Raw genomic sequence first — 12,031 nt, 5'->3', positions numbered from 1 at the left:
AAATATTTGATAAATTTAACAGTCTAGGGTATAACTAAGAACCAAGAAGGCAATGAACTCATTCTCTGAACTGCTAGAATTGATGTTACAGTGTCCATATACTAAAGTACACACATGTAACTCATAGGAAAGTCTCCCGGCTTTAACATCGTTAGTCCTCTGGTTTCCCACTTCAAAGCGAATTAGACCAAGATGAGGGAAGAATATCAAAAAAAGATCAAAAAAGAGAAAGTTTACACCTTAGGAATAAGGGGAGGACTCGTCAAATCACTAAAATTTAAAGAAGAATAGGAAACACCAAATATCAAAAGAGGTAGTAATCTAAGTTTGTTTAATGAATGAAGGGGAATGCAGCTCTATATACCCTACTAAGCTCGGATAAAGTCACTAAAAGCAGAGAAGAGATGTAACAGCATAAACACACTGCTCAAACACTAGTGAACATTTATAATGGTTAACCTAAGTAGAATTTGCCTTCTTCAGGTCCATGTTCTGTGTATCTTATTTATGAAACCAGGAAAGTGTGACATACACTGTGGGAATATTTTCTTGAAAATATTTTCTGATAGTTTTAGCACTCAAGAAAATTAGTTTCTTTTATTTTCAAAGTTTAGTTAGATTGATGTGCTGGGAAAGTGACAAATTGCTGTGTGAACCTACAGATTTGTCCTTTCCTATACATTTTCAAAATTGCCTAATAGACCCAACCTTTCCCTTGTTCTTAGATATGTCGGGTTTTCCAATTTCTCCGTTTTATAAATATAATCTTTGTGTATAAACTTTTCTGTATTATTTTCTTATGATACATTTTCTGGGGTTCGTTTTTGGTTTCTGTTGTTGTTTTGAGACAGGATCTGGCTCTGTCACTCAGACTGGAGTGCAGTGGCACAATTTTGACTCACTGCAACCTCAGCCTCCTGGGCTCACACCATCCTCACACCTCACAAGTAACTGGGACCTACAGGTGCGCACCACCACACCGAACTGATTTTTGTATTTTTTGTAGAGATGGGGTTTTGCCATGTTGCCTGGGCTGGTCTCAAACTCCTGGGCTCAAGCAATTCTCCTGCCTCAGCCTCCCAAAGTGCTGGGATTACAGATGTGAGCCACCCTGCCTGGCTCCATTGTCTGGATTTTTTTTACAATATATTTCTTACAATATTTTCTTACATATGTAAGGGTGTGGCAATTTTGAGGCTCTTGGAATATATTGCTCCTTAGTATCTCTTGACCTAGAGGATCATTGAACTGTATATCTAAAAACCTGATATGATATAGATCAGGAATTGCCAATAGATTTTATGCCCTGGGTCAAGTCTTAGAGATTTGTAGTCACTGCCTGGAGTGCAATGTTGAGAGACCATAAAAGGGCCACAGTTGATTATTGATGTCTTCTGTATGCATGGGAGTGGGCATAAATAGACCACTAGAAGTGCTTCCTTAATATCTGGAAAGTAACTTACTTACCCTTTTGTAGTTTATAAGTAATCTATAATATATTATTTTGTTCTTTTTAGACATTTTTTGGAGTCATCAACTTTATAACTCCCCACAAATAATTCTTAGATTTTCTTAATAGAAACTTAAAGTTGTCATCCAACTCATCCCTTGAATTGTCAGTTTTATTTCTTTTACTTTTAGTCCTCAGGCATGATGTTTAGGGAGATTTTGGTCATTTCATCTGCATATTAACAGTTATATAAAAACATTCTTCATGTTATTATAACTATGTAATTTATTGTTTCAGTTATCTAGTCTCATCAGTTATTTCTCACACATTGAATTCACATGCTGTTCCTAATGAGCAGATGTACAGAATTAGAATTTCTGAAGAATATTTTGTTCAGATAATTAAATTTTAAAAAACAGTGTATCTTGTCATTTGCATATAAGAATTATTTTAATTTTTATTTAAGGATTTGTTTAGCATTTGGATTCCCTCTCATTCCTTGCTTGTGTGTGCACGTGCGTGTGTGTCTGTGTGTGTGTGTGTGTTTTGCAAATAAACTCAAATGCAACTCTTTTGGTTTCTAACATCTTTCCAGATTGTATTGAAATAGTGTAACATGATTAACCAGTATGTACATTTGTCCTATTTTACAATGTTGAATCTCTTATTGCTCCCACTTTTCTAGTTCCCTCATTCTCAGTGCTTTACAGCCAAGCTGTATTTTTGCACCTTGGTACAATTTTATTCATCTCAAATAAGATAGGCTTTGAAAAAACAAGCATATATAATAAGCATCTTCTACTTTGAGACACCTTGCTGAACATGTACATGAATTAGTGATGTCAATTTTAAGGAGCTTGCAGGAAATGGCTTGAGATAGTAAAGGTTAAAGTGGCTGAAGATGAGTGGAGGATTATGAAGTAGTTGAGGTGCCTACTTTGTACAAGATGCTTTGTTACCACAACCCAAATGGAGCAAAACCTACTCTGTAACTCCAGGCAGCTTCACTGGCATTTGGTTCTCATTCCTAAATGCTAATCTGTTCAGTTGGTCCCTAGCCAGTACTGAGATAGACTAGAGGTTGGGGGAAGGAACCAAGCAAAGGAAAAGTGAAAAGAAAATACGAATAAGACATAGAATTGTCTGGAGATAGAAATATATGGTATTACCATTTTAAAGGCATTTTACAGTTTACATAACATACTTTGGTATAAATTGTATTATTAGTTCCATGTTACAGATTAAGAAATTGAAGCTACAAGTCACTCAGCTAGCAAGTGGTAGGGACAGCAGACATTCTGGGAACATGAGTTTTCTGATTGCTTCTGTTTTTTCAGGGAAGTATACAGCAGAGTCATCAACTGAGAATAAGGAGGAGGGAAGGAGGTGTCGGAGATTAGAGAAATGAGGAGAAGGCGAGGAACAATCTCCTAGGGGCTTAGGAGCATGAATGGGATATTTAACAGTATTGACAGGCAACATCAAGAACCCACCTTGGTTAAGTGATCATAGATTTAAAGTCCAACCGGTGAGAAGCTCATTCAGCTTCTCACATTCAGGCATTGACTTGGTTTCGCCCAGGACTAGAATTTTCCTAAGTGACCATGGATATATGTATTCTTAATACCCTGCCCCGCCTGCTCTCTGAAAACTAATGAACTCTCCAGGCCCCAGTTTAAAGCCAGTATCTCCACAGGTATACTGGATCCCATTTCCTCTCAAGATATCACTCACTGCTGAAAAGATGTCGCTCACTGCTGAAATTGATGATAATGAATAACATAACATAATCTAATCCAGAAAGGAAGGAAGCAAAGACATGGGTATCAGGGACTCCTGCGAGATAGAATAAGAAGGTGGTACATTTGGGAGGTCTAAAGGGGTTACTGAATTATTGGAATTAGAATCAAAGGGATGGCCAGTACAGTGGCTCATGCCTGTAATCCCAGCATGTTGGGAGTCTGAGGCAGGTGGATCACTTGAGGCCAGGAGTTCAAGACCAGCCTAGCCAACATGGCAAAATCCCATCTCTACTAAAAATACAAAAATTAGCCAGGTATGGTGACATATGCCTGTAATCCCAGCTACTCAGGAGGCTGAGGCACAAGAATCACTTGAACCCAGTAGGCGAAGGTTGCAGTGAGCCAAGAACATGCCACTATCCTCCAGTTTGGGTGACAGAGAGAGAGCCTGTCTTAAAAAAAAAAAAAGAAAAAAAAAACAAAGAGAAATGTAAATATATATCTACCTATTGTGTACTCACAGAAATTAAAATTAAAAATAAGTAAAATCAAAGGGAAAGATTTGAAATGGCAGCCCGAGAGTAGCATACTTAAACTCAGATTCGAAAGAGTTCAGTCATTATAATGGCAAGATTATAGAGTGTGACCATGGAAGAAGATAAATGAGTTGGAGTGAATAGTAAGATTGTTGAAGGAGAAGAGGACAAGGAACTGAGAGCCCATTGTATTGGAAGGATCATCTATTTGAAGGCTGATTTAATCAAGAAGCAGGGGTCAACAGCAGTGAGCAAACCTAGTGCCCAGATCTTGGTCTCTAATTCCATTTTCCACTAAAAGGAACCAGAACTCTTTGGAGACATGGCTGATGCCAGATAAAAGTATTTCATCAATGTAAATCTGTGAAATTGATAACAACTTTGGTTTTGTAAGAAAATATCCTTATTAGGAAATACACACATTGAAATATTTAAGGGTAAATATAAAAGGCCATAATGTATGTATAATTCAGAAACAAATTACGCACATTCCTGTATGTGACAGAGAGAGAGAATACAAATGATAAAGCAAACGGGATAAAATGTAACAATCGGTAAATCCAGATAGAGAACATACAGTATTCCTCGTACTGTTTTTATTTTTGCAACTTTCTGTAAATTTGAGATTACAGTGGCATGGGTCCACTTATACACAGATTTTTTTCAACCAAAGGCAGATCAAAAGTACCATATTCATGGGATATAAAACCTGTATATATAGAGAGCCAACTTTTGCTGTACACAGGTTCCTCAGGACCCACCGTGGGACTTGAATATGTGTGGATTTAGGTGGGGGGGTGGGTGTTATGGTCCTGAAATCAATCCTCCTTGTATACTGAGGGGAGACTATATTTCCAAAAAAACAAAAACTACGACAAGAGTGGTATTGGAGAGAGATACACAGTCATCCACTTAGCTAAGTGTTGGACTTGGACTGATTATATTCTGTGCAGTAAAATCAGGATAAGCAGCAGATTATTTACATCTCCAGTCTTTTGGAAACTTACATTTTCACTTTGATATTTTTATTTTGTTCTTTGTTTTTGGCATAATGACGTTTCATTTTTTGTTATTTTATGTCAATAACGTTTTATACCCAAAACTATAATATTCTTTTTATATAGCTTTATAGGTCTTTTGTACTTAAGTCATCTCTTAACCTTCATTTTCACAAGGTTCTCAGAGCATCAGTCAATAACCTTGGAAGCCTGGGATTCTTTCTATGCTTTTTTAAAAAACAGTTTTATTAAGATATAATTCACATATCATATAACTCACCCATTAAAGTGTACAAGTCAGTGGTTTTTAGTATATTCACAGTCAATTTTAAAACATTTCATCACCCCAATAAGCAACCTCATACCAGTTAGCACTCACTCCTCATATACACCACTGCCCCACTGCAATTTCCAGTCGACTTTTGCACATATAGATTTGCCTAATCTGGATATTTCATATAAATGTAACCATTTAATATATGGCTTTTGTGGTTGTTTTTTTCACATAGAATAATGTTTTCAGAATTCACCTATGTTGTAGTATGTATCAGAGCTTTATTCCTTTGTGTTGCTAAGTAATGTTCCATTGTGTGGTTATTCTATATTTTATTTGTCAGTTGGTTGACATTTGGGTTTCTATTTTGTTATTATGAATAAATGCTGCTATGAATATTTGTGTACAGATTTTTGTGTGAACATATGTTTTTATTTCTCTTACATATATCACTAGGAGTTGAGCTGCTGTGTCACATGGTCACTCTGTATCTACCTTTGAGGAAAGACCAGATTGTTTCCAAGCAGCTCCTCCAATTTTACATTCCCACCAGCAATGTGTGAGGGTTCAGTTTTTCTACATCCTGGCCAGCATTTGTTATTACCTGTCTTCCTGATAATAGCATCCAAGAGGGTGTGACGTGGACCTGTCTATACTTTTAAACCCCCAAAATATGATCAGTCCTCAATAATAAAAGATCTCTACCCTTTTCTAGCAGCAAGCATATCTCCTCATTAAATACTGAACACACAAAGCAAATTGAAATAAAATAACATAAAAATTCTTACATATCTAGCAGCAGGCATATCTCCTCATTAAATACTGAGCACACAAAACAAATTGAAATAAAATAACATAAAAATTCTTTCCCTTTCCCATATCTTTGTTCTTCAAAATTGATTGGAGAGACTCTCAAGAGAAGTAAGAGAGATTGGATTTTTAAAATTGTACAGCTAGAGCTTATAACATTTAAATGCCCATTATAGTCAGATGTATATTTAGCATCTGACCCCCCCCACCCCAAGTCTGCCATACCCACTGATGCCACTCACCATGGCCACTTACACTTTCAGAGTGCCTTATTCAGGAGCCTCTCCCCATCCTTACCTTGGCACAGACCCCATCATTTGCTTTCTCTTGGGAGCTCAGTTTCTATTAGTATTAGTTCACCATATTATTGATTAAGTTGGATTTTGTGGACTCTTGTAAGTGCTTAAGCATTATCTTTTTAACATAGTTCTACAGGAAAATAAATATATTTTCAGGTCACCACCTTAGAACACAGCTTGTTTGCAAGTTTGTCATTATCTGTGTCCATGAGGAAAGTCAAAATAAATTGGAGTTGTTTAACTTGGTTATGCTTCCTATGTCCTGATCAAGTTTAATTTATCTTTAAATAATAATTGTTATAGAGGATTGGATTAAAATCTGATCAATATGAGAATGGTTGATATATTTTTTCTTAAATTTGAACCATGACAGTTAGAGATAATAAAGCATTCCATGTCCCTTTCCCTAAAACTCATGAATTTAGAAGTAAATTAAAGGTCAAGTGTAGAAAGGTTTTAATACCACGTCTACTGATAATCTATACACAGTATAATTTGGGGCTTTTTTTAATCTATAAAAAATCAAAGTTATACCCTCTTTGCACCATTCATTTCATTAGTGTATTAGGATGGCTGTCAAATATACATGGGAGTTAGGTTTATTTTTATTTATTTCTCTAACCATCCCCTTTTTCCCTCTTTCCCCTCTCTCTCTTCTCTCCTTTCCTCCTTCTTTATTTGCGGGCTTATTTCTGAGTATTTGAATAGAAAGAAGCCCAGTTGGCAGTTGCCAGAAGGTATTCCTTAGGATTACTATGTTATTATATCAAAATAATAGCACACATGGGGCATTTGGGTCACACCTGCTTCAAGAGTCCATCAGCTGTGAAGTATTAACGGAGCCGTCCATGCAGGACCAATTGTACTTCCACATCCACGTTGTTTTCTCTACACAGATTGCTGGCTTTACCTCAAGTCCAAAGCTTTAACTTGACCTGAATATTTCCAGTTAACATTCTCTTTGTCAGAGGGGCATGAACTTCTCTCCCCTTAAAGAATGTGTGTGTGTGTGTGTATGTGTATGTGTGTGTGTGTGTGAATTATCATTTTGACACATTCTTTCGATGTTGAATTCTTACAGCTCTCCACACAAGGAGATGCAAGTCAGGTGATTGGGCCTCTTACTGAAGGACAGAGAAGAAATGTGGCAGTAGTGAATTCATTGTATAAGTTGCACCAATCAGTAACAAAGGTAACTTTTATTTTATTAAGTTTTTTTTACTTAGTTTTAAATTCTTCTTCTTGCCTCAAATTTGGACAGTTTACAAATTGTTATTTAATACTTTGGAAAAGAATACAATGAAAAATTTTGATTATAACATAAACTAAGGAGTTAACTCTTTTAAACAGTCTTTGATTCTGGCCTTCATTGTTTGTATGACTTTTTGTTTGTACATTCAGTTTAAAACACATGAACTGTAGATCCTCAAGTTAATTAAGTTTATTGAGCAAATTATTGGAGGACAAATCATACATATTTCATACTTATTGAAATGGGTAATTTGATATAGTGTGGATGATAGTAAATTATAGCAAAGCTGATGACAGAATAAGAATGCTGAAGCCCTCCAACATGTCAAAAATGTTCTATTAATATCTTTGCATTAAAAAGTCAGGGAGGAACTGTATTAAAAACTGAATTTTTATGATATAATCACTGATGAATGCTTACAAATAGATAATGTGTATTCATTTTGCTGTTTTTCTACTAGGCATTTAAAAGAAATGGCTGAACCTTAACTTGTTTGCCTCCATATATTATGTCTAAGGTGAACTGTATTGTTAATTACTAAAAAAGCAACACTTCCAAGTCCATCTGTGACTTTGGAGTAGCTTGTGCTTAATTATTCTCTATAGGTCATTTTTGAAATATGTTATAAATAGGAAGATAATAATTTAGAAGACCTGAAGAAAGCTAATGGTTAAATGATGTTCTTGAAAACTTGACTTATAGTATGAGCTTTAATATACTAGATTGTGTTTTAGAATAATTCTAAGTGACTGTTACTCACTTATTTAAAGATTTTAACAAGTCCTTTTATCAATTAGGGGTTTCTAAAAATGTGTATTTTACACACTAAACAAAAGGCATGTTAAAGAGTTATTAATAGGGAAATCTCAGAAGGGTAAAAATTATTTTAAAAACACTAAATGATGTATTTTCCATTTTCTTTAATCATTACTCCAAAGCACCATAAGCAAGGAAAGATTGTGTTCTATCTAGCCTACTTTAAATGTCTTTATTGATATTTTCAAAATTTTCATGATGTTTGTATTGATTTGTAAAAATTGAAATGCTGACATTTTTATTTTAAAGACTTGTTGGAAATTAGAGTCAGCCTAAAGACATGAGTGAAAGAAATGAGTAAATATGGCTTTATTCTGACTTTTTCCAGTTTAAACTTTATAATTAAAACCTATGTAACATGAATAAAGGAAACCTAGCTCTCAGTATTTATTATTGTTATTTGAAGTATGTATTTTCTTTATAGACAAAATTATTTTTCAACCTATCTTAATAAATACTGATTTTTAAAATCATGTATAAGATATTACTATAAAGCAATGATAATATTGTATATATAGTTTGTGGAAACAGCTTTATTATGCTATGATGAAAATTAGTATTTACAGAAATAGACTTAAGCAAAACCATAACTGGATCAAAACCTTGTTCTAGGTTGTTTCCAGTCAGAGCTCATTCCCACCGGCAGCTGAGCAAACTGTAATTTCAGCTCTAAAGGTAAAAGAATTTAATCTTTGACTCTATAGATCAAAGTGGTTTTAGGATTATTTGTTTTGCTGAGTGGGAAATGTTACATTTTATAATTCAGAATCCTGTATATATACAAAAGTAGCATGTTTATAATTATCCTAAAGAGAGTAGATAACGAGTGTGTTTATGTTTTCTAGAATTTAAAAATAGACCCTTTTGGTGTCTACAGATTGTGTTCTACTTATGACAGTTATATATATAGAAGCAAGAGTCTTTTTTGTTGTTGTTTATATTTTCTTTTTTATTTTTTATTATACTTTTAAGTTCTAGGGTACATGTGCACAGCATGCAGGTTTGTTACATATGTATACATGTACCATGTTGGTGTGCTGCACCCATTAACTCGTCATTTACATTAGGTATATCTCCTAATGCTATCCCTCCCCCCTCCTACACCGTGGAATACTATGCAGCCATAAAAAAGGATGAGTTTATGTCCTTTGTAGGGACATGGTTGCAGATGGAAACCATCATTCTCAGCAAACTCTCGCAAGAACAGAAAACCAAACAGCGCATGTTCTCACTTATAGGTGGGAATTGAACAATGAGAACACTTGGACACAGGAAGGGGAACATCACACACCGGGGCCTGTTGTTAGAAGCAGGAGTCTTACATGTATTTATCTAATGGCAGTACAACCCAGTATTATTCCAGTAAAGCAATGGTTCTCCACCAGAATCATTTTGTCCCCTAGGTGGCATTTGACAGCATCTGGAGACATTCTGGGTTGTCATGACAAGGTGGAGATGCTACTGACATCTAGTGAGTAGAGGCCAAGGATTTTGCTGAACATTTTGCAATGCATAGGACAATGCCCGCCCCTCTCTCATAAGAGAATTTTCCAGTCTAAAATGTCAGTAATGCCAAGGTTGAGAAACGCCACTTTAAACTGAGGCATAAAACCAGAATGTATTCTCATTTTTTATATACAAACATAAGTATACCCCCTTTCTATTATTTAGGAAATTTCATAGAAAATAATGGTATGAGATTCAGAGCCATATGTAGTTGACAGTATCTCTTTTAAAAGCAGGCAAATTATTCATTCTTACAACAGTACTAGAGAGGTACATTTTGAAATATTACTACAACCCTTCAAGTTATGTATTTGTATTCCCACTTTATACATCTTAGAAATAATATCTTGCTCAAGGTCATATCGCTGGTAAATGCAGACCTCATTAACTCTAAAGAGTTATGTCTACTACACTTTGCCACCATCATTCCTTTATTTGCTAATATTTATTCAGTACTTGGTAAGTAAGTAACTGAGGCCATATAGCATAGACTCTGGAGCCAAACTACCTGTATATGAATCCCATCTCAGCTATTTAACCAGCTATATGGTTAAATAAGCTCAAATGACCTCAAACAAGTAAATAAGCTCTCTCTTGCCTTAGTTTCTGCATCTATAAAATGGTACAATAAACCTACACAAAGGTAATAGATTTCAACTATTATATTGGATTTACATCTCTAAGGGAGAGTTTTAAAATTGAGATGAAAGTCTACAAGTAAACCCTAAGGAGAAACACATATTTAGAGAAAAGAGGAAACAAGGAAAGAACAATCAGAAGAAGGAAGAAAATTAGGAGAATACTGTGTCACAAATCCTAGAGGGGAGGGGAGCTTCTAAAGTCAAATGCTTTAGAATTTACAGGGAATGAGGATTTAACAGGCACCAAAATATAACTAAATTCATATATGAATGGATTGATTCATTGAGGGTAAGAGAAGGAGACAGTCTATTTTCCCCCAATGTATTAAAAGTACACTTGTATGCTTTCTCTATATCCCTTTTTCCCCCAATGTGCTTTAAATATTTTTCCATAATAAAATAATTGTTTTTAGTAAGGTTGGCATACGTATCGTTGATCATAACATCAGGTCAATACAACAAGCCTTAAAGTCTTAACATTCTTGGTTCCAGACAGGGAATGGATACTCTTCTATAATTCCATATTTTTTTCTTCTAGCAGTAACTATCAAACATTTTTTGATAACTACCCAAAATAAGTACATTTTATTTTGTGCCCTCATACATAATACATAAGCATTTATAAATATATATACACGTATGTAATTGCATAAAGTGTACTTCTCTACACATTTATGATTGATACAGAAGTTTCACAAAATAATACTTATCCTTGTTTTGTGCATGCATTCTAATATTTTCTATGCTAGTGTATTACTCTTTAAAACATCACAATAGTGACCACTGAATTGATTTTTTTGACCTCTAATGGTCCGACACAACCCATAGTTTCAGAAAGTCCATTCTCTGGATTAAGACAGAGTGCCTTCACTTTGATGATAAAAATCACTTGGAGAGTTAAAAATAGAAATTACTCATGGACTGTATTTCAGTATAGGGTAGTTTCTCTGAATCTTTATTTTTAACAGACAACAAAGATTATTCTTTTAATATTAGTCACTTTAGGCAAGGAGCTGGAGTCAGTGCAGGGAAAACTGCCCTAATCTTGGGCTGTAGCTGTCACTCTAAGTTTTGCTTACCAGGACCAGTGCTGTGTGTAGCTGGGTCTGTACTTCACTAAGATATACCAATTTTGCCTTTATGAACTGGATAACAGAAGACTAGCAATAAGTACAAGGCCCTCCTGCAGTGACCTCATCAGTTGGAGACTTCACTGCTCATGTTAATACACTCACTGAAAGTTTTAACTTTGCTCTTTAAGTCTTATAAAAAAACTGTTATGACTTATTAAGTGAAAAACAAAACCCCTGACTTTAAAAGGAATGTTGAAATTTCATACAATTGTTGGAAATTTAATAAATCACTTTGAATTCAAGGTAGAAAGTTATGATGTATAAATGCCTGCAGCCCAAACCAGAAATCTGTTTGATTTTATTTGATAGAGAAGATATGAAACGTACTTTTTAACTTACTGAAAAATATATAGACTTATAACAGTCTTTTCTTCTCTACCTTGAGATTTTATCCAAAATTAAATGTTATTTTAGGCTTGAGGTTCATCATTACATATTCTTTTTTTTTCATTTATTCAGAAATATTTATTGTCTATCATATGCCAGGTATTAGTGATACACAGTGAAAGTAACAAATAAAGTCCTTTCCCGTGTAGAGCTTTTATTGTCGTGAGGAGCCCAGTGGTGACAAGTG

At 34.8% G+C, this 12,031-nt stretch overlaps 1 protein-coding gene across 2 annotated transcripts in view; it reads left to right on the top strand.

The window, feature by feature from the left end:
* Positions 1–12,031, top strand: part of COG5 (component of oligomeric golgi complex 5) — a 365,256-nt gene that overhangs the window by 302,608 nt on the left and 50,617 nt on the right. The window contains exons 15-16 of one of the 2 annotated variants that reach the window (XM_025381264.1): positions 7,191–7,301; positions 8,790–8,852. In XM_025381264.1, the coding sequence (XP_025237049.1) occupies positions 7,191–7,301; positions 8,790–8,852 (174 nt within the window). The remainder of the gene's footprint in view (positions 1–7,190; positions 7,302–8,789; positions 8,853–12,031) is intronic. The other variant, XM_025381265.1, reaches the window with a different exon arrangement.

This window comes from Theropithecus gelada, chromosome 3 (genome assembly GCF_003255815.1).
Source record: "Theropithecus gelada isolate Dixy chromosome 3, Tgel_1.0, whole genome shotgun sequence".
Lineage (NCBI taxonomy): Eukaryota > Metazoa > Chordata > Mammalia > Primates > Cercopithecidae > Theropithecus > Theropithecus gelada.
This window is presented reverse-complemented; position numbering and strand designations above follow the sequence as displayed.